The sequence below is a fragment of the Copadichromis virginalis genome, linkage group LG1 (genome assembly GCF_057382275.1).
Source record: "Copadichromis virginalis isolate Kocher_CV1m ecotype Utaka linkage group LG1, C_Virginalis_male_GT1.1, whole genome shotgun sequence".
In the NCBI taxonomy this organism is placed as follows: domain Eukaryota; kingdom Metazoa; phylum Chordata; class Actinopteri; order Cichliformes; family Cichlidae; genus Copadichromis; species Copadichromis virginalis.
This window is the reverse complement of record NC_140618.1, coordinates 16,005,156-16,027,861: the sequence shown is the minus strand read 5'-3', so window position 1 is coordinate 16,027,861 and position 22,706 is coordinate 16,005,156. Positions and strand designations below refer to the sequence as shown.

Genomic DNA, 22,706 nt, shown 5'->3' with positions numbered 1-22,706 from the left:
TGACCACTTTTGTTGTAAGATTCAGATAATTATTTATTCAAAGTTTTTAAATGACATAACAAAGAAAAATATTTCTTTGTGCCCCCCTTTCCCTGTTAATGTCCTACCTGGCCCCCGACAAAACTTTGCTAAACCCGCCCCTGCACAGTTACCAGCCGTCAGCTACCTAGAAAAGGATCCTGGTGTTATTTGTCTCTCAGAAACAGTTCATAACTTCCCTTCAACTCATTCATGTTAACTAAAAGGTAAACCTGTTTCTCCATCACCTGTTCAGCTCTGATGATTCAGTAAGGACATCTCCTGGTTTCATCTTCATGTTTCCCTCTCACCACATATCCAAACGGATATAATGACCAGCAGCTTTTACAGGCGTGGCTTCAGCAAACCTCAGCTGATACTAGAAAGTAATATTAAATACATTCTAACAACAGCTTATCAAGCTTAAACGTGCTGCTGTTGTTTATCCGCTGGTCTCCTCTTTCTAGCGCAAAGTGGGCGATAAACAAACAAAAAAGACGGACTTGCGGCAGAAAAGCCGATCAGCTGATCATTGATCAGTTTCATGTTTGAAGTAATAACAGGAGAGGAAGGGGGAGTGAATGAGAGAAGTAGATGCAACTGCGCAGCAAAGACAGAATAGCTCCAGCTTTGTGTCTATTTTTTAATTCTAGCTGAAGTACGGGACAAATAGCTTCCTTTTCACCTCAATATGGATCTCCGATGGCCAGTCCAGCTGTGGCTCAATATATCAGTTGTTAAGCTTAATGTGGAAATACTATGCAAACCAGAGGTGTGGACTCGAGTCACATGACTTGGACTCGAGTCAGACTCGAGTCATTAATTTTATGACTTTAGACTTGACTTGAAAAAATGTTCTAAGACTTGTGACTTGACTTGGACTTTTACACCAATGACTTGGGACTTGAATTGGACTTGAACCGGTTTACTTGAAAAGACTTGATATTTTACCCCAAATATAAAATTTAACATGCATATTATATAGAGATTGAAAATGTGAGGTCATTCACGGGTAGAACCGCAAAGGATTCTGGGAACTCGTGGCAAGCGGTACTAGCGCACGCAGGCTTTCAATTAAAATCAGTTATACAGCGATAAAAAGAAACACAAAAATGTCAAGAAGCCGTTGTATTATTAACTGCAATAGCCGGTCGCATGACAGCCACGGGAAGCCGACGGGTAAAGAGATCGGTTGTTATCGGATTACGTCGTTGAAGAGAAATTGTTCGAGCCATGTTTCCGAAGTAACAAAGACGCGACGGATGGCCTGGATTGCAGCCATTCAAAGATCAAATATAACGTCCCAGAACACTCCAGCTCACAGGTTAGTCTGCTCCAAGCATTTACACGAAGGTCAGTGTTTTTTAGTAGTTAATACGTCATTTTCATAACATAATTGGTGATATAGGTTACAAGCAAGTCTGGCGCTGAACAGAAATTGTCGCGCTATGCTCCTTTATTTATTGTGCATAAATAGTGAATTGTCCTGACACAATATTGCGTTTCGCTTCTGTTATTATGGTACATTGACAAAAACATATACTTTTATTCACAGGATAAAACAGGTTTTTTGTATCACTAATTGCCCAGTGCGATTACAGACTGCGGTAAAGTGAGCCGTCATTTGTGAGCCGCGGTCAAGCCAGCCGCCTCCTATCCGCGCGGTGATTACAGCATACAATATTGTTGTCACTGCTACATTTCTGTAACGCTACCAGAAATTATTTCCACTACTAATTAATTACCGTTGAGCTCAAAGGTCCTATTAATAAACGGTTAAGGAATGTGTATTTATGACGACAATTTGTGAGACTGGTAAACTTATGATACGTACGATGGTCTTTCGTTCTACACGGTGCATTTCAAGGTCCTGCACCCATCCGTCGGTAAACTGTACCTGGGCTTGTTGCAGTGACCTGAAGTTACTAAACTTCATGAGTGTATGCACTCACTCCAAGAACCGTATAATTATAAATATGCATATAAATATGCTAAGATGAGATAGCTGACTTCATCTAACTAGCAAATGTTGTCCAGGCTACGTTGGTGATACAGTTTTTTTTAATGTGTATGATATTTTTGTCATGCGATTTTAAAGCTGGTCCTACAACCGCATCCAAGAATAACATGCAGCTTATCTCAGAACTGTCGGTGAAAATTATTCTTGGAGCTAGGTTTAATTGAGCTGCATTTTAAAGAGGTGCAATTTCACAATTTGTGTATATTTTCTAAGTTCACTATTTTGTCATGTGTTGAGAAAAACACAGATTTTAAAATTACATGGTCTAATATTTACATTTAGCATAACTGCAACATTATTTTTTCGTTTTTTTTTTTTAAAGACTCGAAAGGACTTGAAATTCAATGTTTCAGACTTGTGACTTGACTCGGACTTTTACACCAGTGACTTGAGACTCGACTCTGACTTGCCTGACATTACTTGAGACTTGACTTGAGACTTGAGGATAAAGACTTGAGACTTACTTGAGACTTGCAAAACAATGACTTGGTCCCACCTCTGATGCAAACATTCGGGGATGAACTTACACACTTGCTTTACTTCTCTGGGATAGTTTTCGCCGAGATGAAATACCCAGTTAGGAAGCATGTAGGGAGGCTCCAACAGCTGCTCTATCACGTGACACATACTGCTCCGATGCGCCGAGCTGGGTTATGCCAATTAGCGCGTTTTGTGAGGTGATTTTGTGATACTTCGGATCGATTACATTTTTTATTTCTCTCCGATATCCGATCCAGTCAAGTCAGTATCGGACCGATACCGATACGTAATATCGGATCGGTCCGTCTCTAATATCTATTATATATTAAATATATATAAACTACTGGCAGTCAACACAAAAAGGGGGGAAAAAAAGTGTCACCTTTAAAATTTCACCAAGGTTAATGGGAAGACTTTTGGTTCACCTTAGGCAAATGGCAGCTAGTACATGTGATCGTTTACAGCTGTTTAAGGATATTTACTTTTCTCCAAACTGGTGACATCACAGAGTCCTACAGTTGTGTATAATAGGAAAAGAGGCTCCGCTGATGTATTGGTCTCCCTGCTGTGTGACACGTGGGTTTAAAAAAATCACAGTCACTCTCTCACAGCCTGAAAAAACAATGGAGTCTGTGGGCCCGACTGTCACTCTCACCTCCTCTCTCCTCCTGCCTCTGTGTGGGACTCCAAAAGTCAATGAGGACAGCTGGCTGGCTGGATGACAGTGGATGTATATCTGCATACGTGTGTGAAGGTATCTGAGTTTGTGTGTGTGTGTCTTTCTTTGTGTGTGATCCTAAAAGGTCAGAGTTCAAGCTGTGGTTCACAGAGAGCCACGTTGTTCCCCTCCCAACAGGAAGGAGGGCACTGTCCATATGCTGTCTTCACTCACACAAACACATGCAGATTCACACACTTGGAAAAAAAAAACAGAGCAGAGATCGGTACAGTCACACGTTCCAGCAGGTACATACATGAGCTCCTGCAAGTATGCAGACACATGCATGAAAAACAGCAGGACTCACATTATACAACGAATGTTCAGATCACCCAGTGTAAACAATTGGTGCACAGTTTTTCCAGCACAAACACACACTTCATGCTTGTCTTTGTGAGGAGATAATAGGGCCAGAATTGGTGTGTATTTTATGTTATTAACATCTAATAACATAAAATGAAACCCTCAGAGCTATGCCAACGGTCAAAATGAAAATATTAACATTAAAAAAAATACCTAAGACCAAGTCCAGTTAGCAGGTCATCTACTAATAGAAAGGTTAGTAGTTTGATTCCTGGCCGCCCCAGTCTGCTAGAAAAAGTGCTTGTATGACTGAGTGAATGAGGCATGATATATAAAGCGCTTTGAGTGCTCCGAGGGAGAAGAATCACTCGAGATTATTCAACTTAATGACGATTTCTGAAGATTTGGTTGTTTTCCTCTTTAGGACATTACCGACCAGACTAAGATGGTTGACAGGACCCAGTTCATTTTAAGTTGACCAAAGAACTATACATCATTTCACTGAGAAACACAGTCAGACGAATCTAAAAGCCCCCAAAAAGGTTAAAAGGTGGACCTTGAGTTAAGATTTCTTTTTCCAGATGAAAGCCTGCTGTGACCTAATGAATTGAACCCTTTTCACGCATTGTGGACACTACAGTGGACAGCTATTCAAAGGCTGTTATCTTGTATTTGTGTCAGTGTTGATGGTATACTTGCGCATAAACCACCACATTGGACACTGATGTGTAACTCCATACCCTGCCACCCACTCCAAAAAGGATGTTGTCCACCTAAGTGTACATGCAAAAAACTATTTGAAAAATACATGTCTAAAAGTTCAAAAATCTTTTTTTCATGCCTACAGATGAATAAAAATACTTAAGAAAAAAATCCTGATTGAGGTTGTCGTAATTCATGCATGAAAGGGTTAAATGCACAAAATCAATGACAACTGATTACTGTTGTGATAAGTCAAAGTTTGTAAATAAATGAATAAATGAGTAGCACTTCAGTACACAACCAGCGGCCCTAATGGTAATGTGTAATAACAATGTAAGAAAGAGAAATATTATTTGCAATCTCCTGTGAAATACCCTGGAGTTCATTATTACATAGATATTACATTAAAAATACCTTAGACTGTAGTTTAAATAAACTTTCTTTCATTAGATAAAAAAAATTCTTGTCATTTAAAAGTCTCTCTCTGAAAGTTCATTGTTATTCCGTAAGTATTTCATAGTAAATGACAACTAGAACACCCTAAATTTAGAAGAACTACATATTGTGATATTTTACCCAAAGTTCAGTTCAATTCACTGTTATTTGTATAGCTCCAAATCACAACTGTTTCCTCAAGCTGCTTTATATTGTAGGATAAAGAGAAAACACAGAGAAAACCCCAACAATCAAACAAACCACTGTGAGCAAACACTTGGCAACAGTGGGACAAAAGAACATCCTCTAAACAGGAAGAAAAGGGGATTTAATGGGGATGAGGAGAGGGATACAGGATGAAAGACAGACTGGAAAGAGTCAATTATTAAGATTAATAACTAATGGTTAAATGCAGAGTGGCAGCTAGGTCCCCTGATTTAACCCTAACTGTATGCTTTTATCTAAAATGTAATGTTTTTAGCACAATCTCAAAAGGAAAAGTTGATTGTCTCCCGAATCCAAACTGGGAGCTGGTTCCACAGAAAGCTGAAGGCTCTGCCTCCTGATTTTTTTTTATGAAATGTGAAGCGAGAGCAGAAGTCAAACCGCTACACGTTATGCGCAGTTTTCAGATAAAGAGAGGGCGGTATGTTTCTTTTTGCAGATGGACAGAAGCAGCATGTTGATTTATGACATCTTCAGACAGCTGCTACGTAGATGCAGTGTGAGTGATAAAACAGTTTAGGACATCAGTGTGAAATCTTGAGACTCTGCTGGACACTTTCCTCCTCGACCTCCTGTCTCTATTTTGTCCCCTCACCCTTCAAATACAAACACATTCACTTTTTAAAACATACTCTCTCAAACTTGTCTGACTCCATGTTGATTAGATTAGAATCTTGCTGTATTGCTTTATTCTCTCTCTCTGCCTTCAGACAGTGAACATAATTCAGACCCTTGAGACATAAACTCTGTGTGCTGCCAGTTGCATGCAGCTGTGTCCGTATACTGTTTAAAATATAATTTGCAAGATGCAAAAGATGGCCTAGAGGTAATGCTCACCTATAGACACTCCCTCTTCCCTGCACTCTTTCAGTGACTCTCTGGGCAGCTCTGTTACTGCATGCATGTCTTGTTTCTTCATATATACACATGAGCTGCTCATGTTGTCTCTCACCCTCTTTGAGCCTGGCTGTGTCAACACATACACAGTAGAAGGGCAGGGTTTGACTTTTAATATACTGCCACAAACTTTGTTCCCATATGAACCTGTGAGGAAGTCCTGAACAAGAACAAGAAGATGCAAAAATGAAGCTAAGTGTTAATCTCCACCCTGTCACTGTTACCTGCTGCAGGGACAGTTCTTCTCTGGTGCCTTTCATAGTATCAGCCTGCATTTGAACAGGTATGAAAACTGATTATATTTGGAGTCATTTCTATGGTAAGGAAATCATTGTGAGGTGAGCTGCATCTGCCGACCACTGATGAATTTCTTACAAAAGCCACTGACATTGGTGCCTCCAACTTTAGACCCAGCAGATTTGTAATGCAGGTGCTGGTGCTGGAATTTTTAGCACCAACTGAGAAGGGTAGTGTAATTTCCTTCTTTTCTGTCCACATCAGATCAGTTCAAAGGTCATCTGCAAGATATCTCAGATTCATGAAATCAATAGTAAACACTATAAACCTACAGCTTTTAATACAGTGGTATTAGACGCTGTAGGTTTGGCCTACAGGCCTGAAAATGTGCAATAAAAGCCTCCATTACAACTAACCAGCAAGTCAGCAATGATGTCCACGATGGAGGCAAAATTTTAATGACTGAGAGAAAAGTTCATGACCCCAAATTAGAGGAACTACCACGAGATGGAAACCAGCTGGTAAGTCTCAAAAAGAAAAACAAGCCAGGAGTTCAAAAACATGTGTACCAGTGGGTTTTGGAATAATAGCTCAATAAACTGATGAAGAACAGCTTAAGAACCGGCACATCCTCATACAACGTCAAACACAGACATGTATGAATGGAACTGGTGTAAATGTTCAGGGTTAAGGGTGAAGAGGTGAAATACCTTTAGCAGGCCACACCAATGGCCTGAACTTAATCTGAATTCCACCTGCTGAAGAGCAGCCTAAAGGCAGAGACCCCACAGCAAGCAGGAGCTGTGTGTGGCTGTGGTTAAGCCTGTGAGATCATCAGTGGGGACAATACAGAGACGGTGAGGTTTGTGTTTCGAAGAGTTCAAGCAGTGCACGCCTGCAAAGGATGATTTTTGTTATTTTTTTTTACTTTTAATGTTTTTTTTCCACTGTACTGATACAAACATACTCATTAAAACTGAAACTTGGCCCATTCTAAATCTGAATTTCCTTAAAAGTCTTAATAGCAAGAAGAAAAGTCTGTATAGTCTGGGCTGTATGTAAGAGCAGCTCTTGTAGAAATTACTGGAAATATGACTGCCTTTACCCCACCGCTGTTATAATAAATGCATGTAAACATAAAAAGTAAAGATTAATGGATATTTTTTAAACAAAGTCTTTGAAGTCTGATTCCTACACGAATGTCTTCTGCTTGGTAAAAATCAAGTTACAACGTGTTGGGTTTTCATCATTCCCGCTGCTGGTCTCATTAGCAAAGTAAAACAGAGCAGTTCTCACACCTCTCCATTTGGACCGATCATTTCTCAAGGAGACAGACACACACATTCAAAGAATGCGCAAAACAAATGTTGACTGTTTACACTCAACCTGTTGTTGTTTATGCACTTTCTTTCAGGTCCGCTTGTTATTTTTAGGGCTGTAAATCAGACAACGGCAACACCAATCACAGCTTCTGCCTGCAGCAACACTGCTAATTCTATTAACCATTAGAATATAAGCTTCCACTGACCACATTCATCTGCAGTTACCTTTGATTATATCACAATAATTATTGATAGTCACCAAATTAAATTGTGTTGTATCTTACTATAATGACAAATATCAAACATCAAACACATGTGTTCAACCTGTTACAGTGTGGATATTTAAAAAAAAAAAGTGTTGTGATTCAGGAATAAACTAATTTTTTGTTAATGGACTTGTCTCAGGGCTCTGGCCTTCTAAAAGTTCCTAGAGCCAGAAAAAAGACAATTGGAGAGCGTGCTTTTTCTTTTCGTGCCCCATTTCTGTGGAACAACCTCCCTCAAGATATTCGGCAGGCATGCTCTGTGGAGGTTTTTAAAACTAAGTTGAAGACACATTTGTTCACCCTATCCTACATGTCTTAATTCTATGGCTTTTAATTTTTTAATTTTTATTGTTTTTAACTTGTATTATGTCTTTTACCTGTATTGCTATGTATCGCTTTTATTTTATTTATCTCTTTAGTTGTACAGCACTTTGTTTGAAAGCACTTTATAAATAAAGTTATTATTATTATTAATGTGAAAACTGTCAGGAAAAACTTGTAGTCATTAAACACAAGTAACCCCACTTTTGCATTAAATCACAGAGAGGTACTGCCCCCTACTGATTAGAAAGTATTAAGTTCTTTTTTTGCAGGGGGTGGGGAGGCTGGTTAGCAGAAAAAAATATTATGAGAAACTTCTGAATTACAATGCTATTGACAATAACCAAGGTGGCCCTTGGGGGGGGTAGGGCGTATTCAAATTACAACACAGTTATGGGGGAAAACAATCATCAATAAAAACTGCTCAAAGACCTTCTCACAGCATAACCCACTCCTCTGTTTCAGTAAACATATTATTTAAAGTGTCCCACTGAATCGTGATTGAGTGACAGAGTCTTTGAAGAGAAAGCCCTTGAATGCAGGAGTTCAGCCATCAGTATACACCAGTTTTACTGCAGGTTTTATCACTGCTGGTGGACGGTCTGCAGAACATTCAATTCAATTTAGTTTTATTTATATAAGGCCAAATCACAACAACAGGTAAAGACACCACAATAAACCAAAACAGAGATAACATATATGTTTATCTCAAGAAATTTTTTTAGAAATGTTGAGATCAATAAATTATTGTGCATATCTTAAATGTGTTAGCATTAATGACACAAACAATTTTGTGTTTCTTTCTGTTGGTAATTTGCTCTGAAAAACTGTCTTAATGTATTTCTTAATCATGCAGTAAAGAGTTATTATGTGAAGAAAAAAAAAAAACCCAAGAAGCAGCTTTTACTCTGTAAACAAACATTTATTCTTTACAACACAAGGCCAGTAATTTTTATCCTGTGCTTCCCAACACTGAATGAGCGGTTAACAAATGTTTTCATTGCTGGTGAGTAAATTTACTCTAAGTTTCTTTCTCAAAACAGTTTTTAATCTAAAATATCTGAACAATGTGACAATGTCTTATGCAAGACAAAAAGTTATTCAGTTTGCCGTCATACTGTACAGAGAAATACATCAAATAATGACACGTAAGAAGCTCAGACCAGCGTATTTGTTATTTCTGCTTAAGTGAATAGTGATTCCCTGACATTAACATGCAGACAGCGCCATCTGCTGGACAGCGTTAATCTTAATCAACTGGTTAACCTGATAAAAGAGCTAAAGACACATATGATGAAAGAAAAACAAAGCAGTACATCATTAAGGCTGCAGTCTTCATGTTGAGGATGTAGGTATGATTATTGGACAAGCAGGGGGAAAAAAATATGGATTTTTCAATAATATTCGCCTGACAGGCAAAAATGACAATGATATTTGACTCTCCTTCTGGGAGAAAAGAAAAGATATTTGGGTTGTGTCATGAAGGAAATCCAATTTAGAAATCTACAATTTGTGGAAAAAGGAAGCAACTGAATGTAGCTTTACAATTTATTTTTTCTTTTCTGAACTTTTTTTTAGCTTCTGCAGGAGAGCCTGGCAGTAAAACTTTGAGAACTGCTCCCATACAATACAACCCCTTTGAATATTAACTAAAAGGTTATTAAACAGACTCAACTGCATATATGGGCTTTATTATTTACATTACACTTTTATGGGGAAAAGGTGATAAAGCTGTCTGCGCCTTCTCAGAGTTGCAGTGTCTTTTTAAGGATAACAAGTGGGGTTTTATTTGTGTTTTCACAATATTTCCATTTATTTATGACCAGTGGTGACCAAAATGAATTGGCAAACAATTGAAGAACTTATTAATTTGGGCGACAGACTTTAAATATGAGTTCGGTTCATTGAGGAGCTGTGCTGCAGACCAGCACCGCCCTTATGGCCTCCTGCAGTTTCTTTACAGACTCCATCACCAGTCGAAAACTTTCATGGAAGTTGCCGTTACCTTCCCTCACCCAGGCTTCCTGGAGCTCACTGACCCATGTCAGGATCTCGTCCAGCTGTTTCTGCACCTCCCTCTGCTCTTCTAGCTCAGCTAGCAGGGCCTGTCTGGCACAGACTTCTGCTTCATAGGCTCTCTGGAGGTCCACCAGGGAGGACTCCAGCTTCAGTACCTCCTGGACCATGCAAGATCCCATTCAAAGCAAGGGGGAGAAATATCAGTTTTAATCATGCTTTGAACAATCATGATGAATTCAATGTTAAAATGAAGTTAGAACAGGTTTAATGCCATTAAAAAGTTGCTCGTATTCTTGAAATTTCACAGATATTCATAACTCGGTGTCCACTTAGTAAACCTTCCTGATTTTCCTTCCTCTTTTTTCCCCACAAAAGTCTGGGTTTTAGTTTTACTGCATTTAAGTTGATTTTTAACACTTACTGCAATTAAACACAGTTAGGTCCATAGGTTTTTGATCTACACACTTGTATAATTTTGTGCTTGTACATTTCCACTATCAAATGCAGAACTGCAAAACTGATAGGACAGAACTTCAGAGTTTCTTAATTCTTCAGTGGCCAGGTCAATCACCTGATCTCAACCCAAGAGAGCATACTTTTCAATAATTGAAATTATTGGGAAATTAAAGAGAATACGGCATTTAGAAGTTATGCTGTCAATTGCTGAAACCAACTACCCAGATCTTCTCCGATTTTAGCTATTGGTTTTAGCTAGTGTTTGAAACCTGCTATATAAATAAACGTGCTATATAAACAAACATGCGTTGCCTAGGTCAACACCCAGATGTTTAACTTGAGGTTTTCCGACTTAAATAGAGATTAATGGAACGAAAATGTGCCAGGGTTAGGGTTTTAACATTATCTTAGACATACAGAGCCCTAAAAAAATAATCAACTCCATTGGCCTCCCCACCCACCTGGATGTCTTGGGGGTTGTTTTTGTGCGACTGATCCTCGGGTAGCAGGACGTTTGGCGGCACGGAGAAACAGTGGCTAACCAGCAGCCCATTCATCCGCTTTGACAGCTGTTTGAACCGCTCTTCGAGGAACTGCTGCAGCTTTCGGCTGCACTCTCTAGCCCGGGACCGGAGCAGTTCCTCAGTCCCGTCCGGTTCCCCTTTACTCAACTGCCGCACGCAAACCTTCTCCACAACGGGCAAAATTTCGTACAAACAATCCAGAAAAGCACTGTGAACACGGATCATGCAGGTCTGCGGGGTGAAGCCGAAAAACTGCGTCTCATACAGTTTTAGCTGAGCCGGAGAGAGACTGTCCGCCTCTGAGACGTCCTCTCCGTTGACATCCATTACCTCTGCTTCCCGGGTTTCCCGCGCCATGTTCAATCGCTAATTGTCCTTCTTTCTTTCTTTCTTTCTTACAGTTATATTGGCGGTTGGCAAACAAGTGAAAGGTGCATTACCGCCACCAACTGGTATGGAGTATGGTCTGGAACGAATTGTCCTTCTTCTTCCTGGTCATAGTTGAGATGTTTTCGGGCAGCAAATGTAGAAATGGATCTTTACCGCCACCAACCGATAGAAGTTGTTAATGACAAATAGGAAATTCTTAATTTTAATCTAGGGGTCTTTTTTATTTATAAAAATTTCACACTTTTGGAAATACCACATAAAATACAAACACTTCACTCACAGCCAAAGTATATGTTTTTATTGTAGTAGCAATAAACGTAGGCATTAATCCCTCCTTATGCTAGCTGTGTGGAAAAAGTTTCGGTTGGGGTGAGGGGTATACATCTGCAGATGATGTGATGTTAAAACTGGTCCTTTCTAGAGCCTGTAGACCACATGTGTCGAACTCCAGGCCTGGAGGGCCGGTGTCCTGCAGGTTTTAGATGTTTCCTTGATCCAACACAGCTGGTTCAAATTGCTAAACTACCTCCTCAACATGTCTTGTAGTTCTCCAGAAACCTGCTAATAAACTAATCATGTGATTTGGGTGTGTTGACCCAGGGTGATATCTAAAACCTGCAGGACACTGCCCCTCGAGGCCTGGAGTTCGACACCCCTGCTGTTGACAGTTTCATTTTTGTATTGTTTTTTTATCATCTTAAAAAAATAGAGTATAACGTCTAAAAAAAATAAATAATAAATAAAATAATTTCTTTTTAATTTAAATTTATTAAATTTATTTTCAACTTTAGTTTTAGTTAATAACTCCGCTTATTCAAATTTAAAAAACAAACAAACAAACAAAAAGTTGAAAAGATTTTCTGTTGATTAAACAATGCGCATGACCAAAGCGTGTGACGTGGCCCTCTGACACGCCCACCTTGTTCGAGCGAAAGGGGCATGCGCGCGCATTCACTTCCTTCGCGGCTCGTGCTTCTCTCTTCTCTGTGTGTGTTGATAGCGGCTTTTGCTTCCACACGTGCAATCATTCCTATGTGAATCTCTTTCTGTTTGGAGCCGCTTTTAAACTTTTCCTGCGCCGTCACAACAGGTAAATCAGCCGTCGGTGTTAGGCGTTTGATTTTCCCCGCAGCTGCGCAGCCGCTCGCGCGGGGGCAGAGGTTACCGCTGGAAGTTTAGCCGGGTTTAGCATGGTGGTATTAGCTAGCCGCTGCGCCTACTTTTTGTTGTGGTGTTGCTAACGTTAGCCAGCTAGCACCCGCAGCTAGTAGGGACAGGGTAATGTAAAATGTAACGTGAACATAAAAAAATGTGACGCTTCTTTCTCCTGTTGTCTTCCCTCCAGGTGTAAAGCCATAGAAACGGACCACCATGGGGGCATATCTGTCTCAGCCTAGCACCACCAAGACCTCTTCAGATGGCGGCAACAGCAACATGAGCTACGGTTTCTCTGCCATGCAGGGCTGGCGGGTCTCCATGGAGGTGAGGCGGAAAATGAATAAACGCATCAGAGACAGTGGTGTTGCTGCTGTGTTTGCCAAATGAAACGAAGCGAAAAACATTTTACTGGGTTATAAATGAGAACTGCAAGACATTTCTGTTTTGTTTGTTTGCTTGCACGGAGCTCAAAACCTCTAACCTTCTTGCTGGGTCATCCAAATTAAGCTTATACATATTTTAGCTCCACTCTCCACTTTGATTGCCCAAGAGTCCCATCTCTGCTTTTTGTGGATGATGTGGTTCTGTTAGCTTCATCAGGTGGTCATCTCTAGGAATGGGAAATAGCGCCATTGAGTCTGAGGCCATGGTTCATAGGCAGAAATGTGTGGAGAGTCAGGGACAATTTGCTGCCCCAGGTGGAGGAGTTTAAGTATCTCAGGATTTTGTTCACAAGTTAGAGGACAGGGGACCAGATCATCAACAGATGGATTGGGACAGAGGCTGCAGTGATGAAACCTGAGTTTAAAAGTTAAACTGTTGATTTACTGTTTAATCGGTGTCCCCTCATGACCATTCCCTGGATAGATTGATAGATATTATCTTATCTACCTTTTAATTATTTCATTCTAGTTGGGACTTCCTATGGCGCTGTTAACATATTTGCTTTGCAACAACTCTCAGTTACTTTACTTTCTGTAACCGCTCCACCTCATTATCAGCACGTGCAAATAAATCTGTAATTGCTTCATGGAATTTGCAGATGAAAATGCTCCCTGGACTGAGGTTGTTCTTATTTTAAGTGGGTTTTTTGTTTTGTTTTGGGGGTTTGTTTGTTTTTAAAGAAAAGAAACTTTGTTGCTTAACAAATATAAAATACATTGGTCTCACCTAAATTTCATGTTCACTGTGATTTTGATTTTTATCCCCATCTTTCTTTGTCACAGGATGCTCACAACAGTATCCCAGACTTCGATGAGGATACTGCCATGTTTGCCGTGTATGATGGACACGGAGGTAACGCACTGATTTGAAGTTTGTTTGTTTGTTTGCACATCAGAGTACTATGTGCACACACTTCAGTTCATTTATATTACTTATTTTCCATTTTAGGTGAAGAGGTAGCGCTGTACTGTTCAAAGTACCTTCCTGACATCATCAAGGAGCAGAAAGCCTACAAAGATGGCAAACTTCAAAAGGTGAGATGCATCAAGAAATGTTTGCAGGACTTAAATGAGTTTGAAGAAAAATGCCCATGACCACATGCTGCTTGGCTGTGGTATACTTAAAGCCATATTAGAAACGGTGTATTATGAGGGCATGGTTGCCTCTTCTCTGCTCTTACAGTATCAACATGTTTGAATTTCGTTTTCCAGGCACTGGAGGATGCCTTCTTGGCCATCGACGGCAGGATAACCACAGAGGAAGTCATTAAAGAGCTTGTCCAGATCGCTGGACGGCCCACCGAGGAGCCACCCACTGAAAAGGTGGCAGAGGAGGACGATTGTGAGTACACCACTGCTTGTGACATTTCATGTGGATTCTAGTGTCAGTGAACACATAATAAATGCTTATCCTTTTTGAATGATAATGCAGAATTGTTAGTATATGACATAAATTACAATATAATAAACCAGGAACAATGTTATTCTTACCATAGATAAAATCTGTCCGAACCTGAAGTTACACAACAGAAAAATTGATGTCTACACTCACATTTCGCGGTGTGCTCCTGCTAAGTGTATAAGGGCTTACAGCTGTCCCACAGTCACAGTTTCATACTGTAATATTTTATCTTTGACATTTGTTTTGCGCTTCTCCCGTTCCCGGTGGATTCCACTATCACTCACTTCTCTATTCCAGCCCACTTGTGCAATCAATATTCAGCAATCACATACATTATAGGCTTAGTCGGGGTCTTGGAGTACTGCACGGGAGCGCATCTTGAGTGGGTGAAACCCCCTCTCCTCCTTTGCAGGGCTGAAACTTTTAATTAATGGTATGTTCACAACAAACGCAAAGTGAAGTTTTAACTCTCACTACTTAAAACATGTGCCTCCAGCAGCCAATGTAGTGGGAGGACTGCAGCTGATAGCTAGTTACACTTTAGACTTTGTTTATAATCACACTGAGCAAAAATGTTACATTTGATGTGAACGCATCATAACATATCTATCACGTCTTCATAAGTAGTACGTTGCTTTGCTTCAAGTGCTCACTTGCAAGTTGAGACTTGTGTGTTTCGTGTCATCAGCAGTAACTTTCCACATCAAGGCCTTAAATCGCTTAATGTCATTATCTCTGGTCACTACTGTTCACATCCTGTTTGGATCCCTCTTTAGACAAAAGCACTTGAAAAAGGAGAAGCAGCAATCTGGAAATTTAGGGAAAAAAGGTTAAATAAAATCAAAGGAATGCAACGTGTGCTTTGCTGCAAGCCAAGATTATTCTGTGTTTTAAAAATAGGTTAATTATTTTTTGGACAGTGATTTATGGTCCCCTCTAAAAAGCACAAGTTTGAAAGACATTTGGTGCTTTAAGTTCCCCGAGTGCAAAGAAAGTTGTTTTTTCTTTGCTTATTTTGTCATTTGTCACAAAATGCTCTCCGGTTTCTGCCATGTTGTGCTTTTTTGAATTCTCACTCATGCCTACAGCTGTGCAGACAGATGACATCATTTAAGTCTTTGAGGATTTAGTGCTTATAGACCTTGAGGTGGTCATTACGATTGGGCCCATATGAAAGATGAAGGTCATGTGCAAGTGTACTTGTGCCTGGATTTGTGTTTATGCGATTATAATTTTATTGTCACTTCAACAACTTAATGTTTTAACCGTAAACTTTTGGCACAACAGCATTCATCTTGTTTTGTTTGCCCTTCTGTATTTATTCAAAGTGCATTGACTGTAACTACTCAAATGATCACCAGCAATAAAAATCAAACCAAAAAATTTGTGGGAATACAGCAAGTAAATTATATGCTTAGAGTGCGTGCACTATTTGTAGCTTGAATCTCTGACGTCAAATGATAATACAAGTAATTCTGTTTTCTTTTCCTTTTCTCAGTGGACACAGAGGAGGCAGCTTTGCTCCACGAGGAGGCCACGATGACTATAGAGGAGCTGCTGGTACGATACGGCCAAAACCGCAATGCTATCAAACATGCGGCCGCCATGAGGTACATCATTAAAGTTGTTATGATTTATGTGTGAAGTTTTCACCTGAAGAAAGTAGAAATTAAAAAAAAAATAGAAATGTTACTGCAAGAGGTCATGTCATGCAAGTTAATCGATACTGGTGTCAGATATCTCACAATTGTTCTCCTCTTGCCACCTTTTCAGCGGGTCAGAAATTCATGATATCCAACAGTCTGGATGGTTCAGCTACTTGTTTCATGTTGGTCGGCACAATTAGAAGCTGCAAGAATGAATTTTGTTTTGTTTTAAATCTTAGTGTTTCAGCTAAGAAGGGCTCCAGTTCGCAGCCTGAGTCCTCAGGAGATAAGGGGGACGGTTTGGAGGAGCAGAAGAAAGAGGGGCTAAATGGAGAAGTGGAGGAAAGCAATGAGGAAACAAAGGAAGGCGAAGGAGCAGCGTGCGGGTCTAAGCTACGAGCCTGTCGGCGAAGAGGAGGTGGCGAAGGCAGTGGCTCAGGTACAGAGATGTTCAGTCGGTCTATTGCAGAAATTCTAGAACTGCAGATCCAATTTTAACATGTTAAATGCATATGAGTGTCTGTGTTTTCACTCAGTGTTAAGCACACATGGATTTTGCAGTTGTATCAGCCATATAAGTATATTGGACAACTTAATTGTGTTGGGGTTTTTTTAATTGTTTTTTTTTTTTTCTTTTTTGTTAGCCCTTCTAGCCTTATGACCATTGAGCTTATGTCATAGCAACATGTCCATCCTTTCGTCTACAAATCACAAATATCACTAATTTGAGCAACTTTTTCAGAGTGTTTCTTCTTGCTGCTTTTAGCCTTTTCTGATCTCTTCTTTCACACCCTGAGTCTGACACAGAGCCACAGTGTACCGTCACCTCAGTATCCTCCATTTTTGTTTGTGTTGCATACAAATTACATCACAGGACTTTCGGGCCACCTTGCTGGAACCATCCCACACACATTTAGGTGGTGCTCTTTGTATTCCAAAATGACCGAAACAGAGTAAAGTAGAATATCAAGCTGAGTAGATGCTGGTGGAAAACAGGCATTGGACTGTAGCTGGTGGTGGGCCTCCTTCACCAGAAATCTGCTGAGGTCATTGTAATCAGAACGTGCCGCGTGAACAAAGATGTCGGTTCCCAGCTGCAGTCTAGTCTGCTCAAAAGTAGATGTATCAGTCAGTGCTCTCTCAGTGTATTTATTTTCACTCTCTTATACATTTTTCTTTTCTCGTTCCTACAGCTGACAGTGGAGCTGATTCAGGAAGCTCCAATGGTGAGGAAAAGGCCAGTAAAGCAGAAGGAGATGCAGGCCCTTCCTGCTCCTCTTCATCCTCAAAGGCTTCAGGAGATTCGAAGTCCAGGTTTTTTGATGATAGCGAGTCTGAAGGAGAGGAGGAGGAGGCTAGTGAGGAAGAGGTGAGACTAAGGGAGTAGAATATTGGAATTTTTTGGGCTGTGAAACTTTACTCTGAAACGCCAGTGTAATCACTGTTTTAACTCAGGATGTCAGTGAAGATGAAGATGGTGACAGCAGTGAGCTGGAAGAAGAGGAGGATACAGAAGAGGGAGAAGAAGACTCTGAGGATGAAGAGGAGGAGGAAATGTGTCTACCTGGAATGGATGGCAAAGAAGAGGTGTGTTGTAAAGACTTAAGTTTTATTTTTGCTGTTTGATGTATTTTTTTATTGGTTTTATTAAACCAAAAATGAGGTTTGTTTTCAACAAATGGTCATTTGTACATCTTGTTAAGTGGAAGAAATTTTGATGACTGCCTCAAGCCTTGGTTATACTCTGTTGCAGACACGGACAGCTAGAGACCCGGCAGCTTATCAGTCATTCTTGTTATACTTGTTTGAAGTCTGCCGCCTGGGGCACGTGGATAGTTGGTGCATTGTAATGTTAATTCTCTTGGTCACAGAAAACAGACCGAAAGCTGGACATCCATGTCTGATGGCAAAAATTACGTATCACATGCCTGAGTGGACATGACACAGACCATTTGATTTGAATCAAATCAAATAGTCTCATTCATATGAAAGACGGTGGTTCGGTTACATCGTTATAAGCCCTCGTAGTTTTGGCAGCGTGTTACAGCTCACGTGTTTGTGTTTACAGCCTGGCTCAGACAGCGGAACCACGGCCGTCGTGGCTCTGATCCGAGGGAAACAGCTGATTGTGGCCAATGCTGGAGACTCTCGCTGCGTGGTGTCTGAACGCGGTAGGTCCAAACTATCTGATTCAAGCACTGAGTTATAAAACAGTTGTCAAAGCTGAGGGTTTCTGGCATAGTAGTGACTCTCCCCACTGCTAATGTGCAGCATACAGTATGTTTATATTGTGTGTTACGTAAGAAATAGGACCCAGGATTTCTCCAGTGCCACGATAAAGATTGAAAACCTCTTAGCTAAATCAGTTGTTGTGGTACCTCCTCCAGCAGCAGGAACCTTGACCTTGCTTCTCTTATTTATTCTCTGATGTTTTACTGAACAGTTTGTTGAAGGATCAGACTTGGAGTAAAGGTGGATTTCTGCACAGTCTTTATCTAATTTGTGAGCACTCTGTTTCTGTGTGACTGCAGGCAAAGCTGTTGACATGTCCTACGACCACAAGCCAGAGGACGAGGTGGAGTTAGCTCGCATCAAAAACGCTGGAGGGAAGGTGACGATGGATGGGCGTGTCAATGGTGGACTGAACCTTTCCAGAGCCATTGGTAGGTGACTCTGAAACCTTCAGATTATTAATATTCGGGTTCTTGGAATCACTCCTATTCATTTTCTTTTGAATATAGTAGCAGTTCTTCATTGATGTCCAGTGTTTGCATGTTCTCAACTGCAGTGACCAAACTTAGTCTGAACTCTGACTCTCAGGTGACCACTTCTATAAGAGGAACAAGTCTCTGCCACCAGAGGAGCAGATGATTTCTGCAATGCCCGATGTTAAAGTTCTGACACTTAACGAGGACCACGACTTTATGGTTATTGCGTGCGACGGCATCTGGTGAGTGTAAATGGTTATTTGCCCCATTACCGGTAACTAATTTCAGGGGTGTTAGTAAAATGATGTCCAAAACTGGAGCTAGTCAAATAATTTTGTAATTTGAGACAAAAAAAAACGGACACCAAAGTTACCATGTTTTGATTCAGCTGTTTAAATCCCGTTTGTGCTTCTGTGTGTTTGCAGGAATGTGTTGAGCAGTCAGGAGGTGGTGGACTTCATCAGCGAGAAGATCAAACCAGACCAGAATGGCAAAACCAGAGCACTTTCCTCGATTGTGGAAGAGGTGAGCATGAAGGAAAAACTCAGATTTTATATTGAAGTACAGTGTAGTCATCAGGGATTAAACAATGCTCTACTCAGCAGCAGGGCAAAAACTAAATGGATAAGCGATAGATATACAGTTTTTGTAAACAATTAGATCTAAGAGTAGAGCATTAGAACTAATCACATAGCATTTGCTCTTAGAACTATTAGTTCTTCTGCCACACAGAGATAAGATTGTGGAAATTTAATCCATGCAGTAGCTTAAAAAACACTTGTGCAGTTCTCAGAAGGCAACATTGTGTACAGTCATGTGAAACAGTTTTCACGGGACTCGGTTCTTCACAGTTCCACAAAGTACATCCCGTGATTCAGGAACTGTTACAAACACCTTCAGCAGCAGGAACTTGGAAGTAATTATTTTCTGAACGATTCGTCTCTCACATCATTTTAGAGCAATTTATGCTCGCTCCTCTTTAAAATGCTGCTTCAGTTCATAGAGATTTGTTCATGCACAGCTCTTTTAAGGTCCTGCCACAACATTTTAAACAGATTGGGCTCCTTTTTCGATTCGCTGCTGTGATTGGGTTCATTGTCCTGGCCTCACATCTGGCTCTAGAATACTTTGGTATGCAGAAAAGTTCATGGTTGTCTCAGTGACTAGAAGGTGTTCAGGTCCTGTGGCTCCAAAACAGCCCAAATCCTCACCCCTCCACCACCGTGCTTAATAGTTAATGTGAGGTGTTTGTGCTGATATTTTCACCGAATGTGGTGCTGCGCATCCCCTCCAAACATCTCCACTTATCTTGTCTGTCCAATTGATATTGTTCCAGAAATCTTCCAAACCTAAGCCATGCTACCATAGAGAGAAGACGCTTTGTCCTGGCAGCCCAACCAAACCTGTTCCAATTCCAATTGTGCTGTCATGAACTTTAATATTTAACATGCTAAGTGAGGCCTGTAGTGTCTGAGATGTAGCTTTTGGGGTTTTTATCCCTCAGCTGTAAAAGGCTGATGGGGTATTGCTGTCACCCCAGTTTGTGAATGAGTTCGAATCTCAGTGACCTTGACCTCAAGGTCAGAGGCCAAGTTTTCTGAAAATCTTGTGAATGCAATAACTTGAGAACAAGGTTATGTATTTTCATATCAGTACCATAGATGTGTCTACTGGGAGGCTGAGGGGTAGCATTGGCCATCGCCAGTATTTCAGGCTCTGTCATCATGTGACAAAGTACTGCGTATCGCCTGCCTGCTACCAACACACCATCATGCCAGCTTAATAAATTTTTTCACATCCATCCATGTCGCGTCAGGGTTCTGTCTCGTCAGTGACAGGGAGTTGGAAATAAGTATGGCCTACGATATTCCTGTGAAAGAGCGCACCTTTCAGGAACAAACCTATAACCGCTCACCCTTGTCATTATCATCCTCATGCATGCAGGGGTTAAACTGATCTATAATGTGGCATTTGTACAATGTTCGATCTCTTCCTTTTAATTGATAATTCATTTTTAGACTAGTCTTTTTCTTCACATTTAAGTGACAAGTAAATTAGTTACCAGGAAAATCACAAGTAATCACTGTTGTCTGTCTTACTGCCTTAATTGCCTAAAAAATATTGTCCACGGTCTCAGTCTTCAATTTCAAGTTTCACATGTCCTCCTGACAGCTGTTGGACCACTGTTTGGCCCCCGACACATCTGGAGATGGGACAGGATGTGATAACATGACTTGCGTCATAGTCACCTTCCAGGCACACCCGTCTTCCACAGATTCGGACGACACAAAGAAGAGGAAGCATGCAGAGGGAGAAGGGACTGAGCAGGAGGAGAATGGAAATGACAGCAAAAAGGCAAAAAGTGACTAAAGAGGAGACGAGAGAAACTGTCCCAGACGGAGCAGCTGGTCCCACGCTACCCCAGACACAACACAGAGACACATTCTGTTCAAAATTAAATCCTGACCTCACAAACGTCATTTCACCCTGAAGCAGACATTAGAAAAGCTCTGCCGAACTGAGACCATGAGAAGTTCGTTTTTTTTCCTGTGCTCTGTTCTTGGTGGATTTTCAATTAAGACACACCCTGCAGTAGTTTCTTTTGATTGATTCAGCTGGAAAGAGATTCTTAAATTCACAAAAGGCACACACGAAATACCACATCATTTTCCAACCAGTAGGATGCTGCAGGGGGGGAACCAGTCTAAAGAGTCAGATGTGTAGATCCCTGCAGACAAATGCGGCACTGTTGTTTTTTTGTTTTGTTTTTTAAATCACTTTTCACGTAGCAGGTTGTTTTGGTAAAATTTTGATCAGTTTGTGAAGTTATGAGTCTAATTCATGTTCACGTGTGTGACACATGCACTTCCATTGTGGCTTTGCAGTGTAAATTTTGCCGTTTTAGACTCAGATGTTGCCAACCATGAATTCTTGTTTCACATCCTCTTCAGACACACTGAACCCAGAGTGCTGGAATGGATGCTGGTTGCTACGCTGTAACTGTATAAGAATGAATTGAACGAGAGGACTCCCAAAGTGAAGCTTCAGGATGCAGTGAGAATGGATGTGCTGGTTTAGCTCTGTCAGTTTGTGTAGCACTGCCCATCAGGATGAGGACCACACAGACTCTTGTCCAGTTGCTCTAATTTGCCATTTATATTTTTCTCCCTTTAGCACTCTTTCACAAGTAAGGATAAAGATATATATATTTTTTAATTTCAGTCTTGCTGCTGATGCAACAGCCCAACACCTCACCTTATCTTGCCTTTCTTCATTCCTGGTTTTGTGTTTTGGTTCATTTCAATTCTGTTTCCAGCCAGGGTTTTTGAGCTTGTGTGCTTTCCATCAGTAAGATTTGATAGCAGGGGAACCGAGGCCTTTAATGTCCATCCAGAGAGAAGTGGCGATTAGAGCCCGGGACCTATCTTCACCTCAGCTACTCGCACGCCGCCTGTCTCATTCCCACTATAACTAATTTTTAAGGATATCTTTAGGATGCGTTTTAAGTAAAAAGTATTTCCACTCAGCTGTTTGTTTTTCATTTATGATAATCAGTCCTCTGGCAGTTTTTCTAACAATTAAAAAAATTAAAGTCTTTTTGTGAGCACACTCTGAAATCTCCTTGACGCTGGACTGGGGGAAGGATGCACAAGGTTTTTTTTCCTGAGTGGAAATACAAATTGAGGTTAAGAAAACGGTGTAGACTTTTTTTTTTTTTTTTCCCCAGTCTCATTTAAGACATCGTGTGACTGTAAAGTTGTTTCCAGTGTCCTATCTCGTCACCATGCCCTTTTTTTCTGTACATAGTTTTTTTTTTTCAATACTTGTAATTGAAGAAATGGAAAATGCTTTTTCTTTGTAATTGTGAGTCGGTGTGACATTTTGGTGCATACTCTTTTGACACCAGTATGTAAGTACATACAAATACATTTTTTTAAATAATCAACCGTATTTGTGTGTGTGCGCCTGTTATTTATTGTTAAAACCAGATTCATGTTTGTTTGGGTTTTTGTTTT

The 22,706-nt window shown here is 40.5% G+C and overlaps 2 protein-coding genes across 3 annotated transcripts; one reads left to right on the top strand and one right to left on the bottom strand.

Annotated features, from left to right (window-relative positions):
- Positions 1–8,851: 8,851 nt before the first annotated feature.
- mis12 (MIS12 kinetochore complex component) lies at positions 8,852–11,414 on the bottom strand. Its single transcript, XM_085452585.1, has 2 exons — positions 10,881–11,414; positions 8,852–10,121 (listed from the first exon to the last, which is right to left on the bottom strand). Exons 1-2 carry the CDS (start codon positions 11,298–11,300, stop codon positions 9,846–9,848), a joined length of 696 nt encoding a protein of 231 aa, XP_085308711.1. The 5' UTR covers positions 11,301–11,414; the 3' UTR covers positions 8,852–9,845.
- Positions 10,966–22,641, top strand: ppm1g (protein phosphatase, Mg2+/Mn2+ dependent, 1G). Of its 2 annotated transcripts, XM_085452584.1 has the most exons (15): positions 10,966–11,172; positions 11,345–11,395; positions 12,679–12,815; positions 13,718–13,787; positions 13,884–13,969; positions 14,147–14,276; positions 15,835–15,946; positions 16,222–16,421; positions 17,176–17,351; positions 17,438–17,569; positions 18,051–18,153; positions 18,514–18,645; positions 18,803–18,932; positions 19,116–19,215; positions 20,863–22,641. In XM_085452584.1, exons 3-15 carry the CDS (start codon positions 12,705–12,707, stop codon positions 21,058–21,060), a joined length of 1,680 nt encoding a protein of 559 aa, XP_085308710.1. In that variant the 5' UTR covers positions 10,966–11,172; positions 11,345–11,395; positions 12,679–12,704; the 3' UTR covers positions 21,061–22,641. The 2 variants fall into 2 exon arrangements, with proteins under 2 accessions (XP_085308710.1, XP_085308709.1); XM_085452583.1 differs by lacking the exons at positions 10,966–11,172; positions 11,345–11,395 and adding an exon at positions 12,253–12,423.
- The last annotated feature ends 65 nt before the right edge of the window (positions 22,642–22,706 follow it).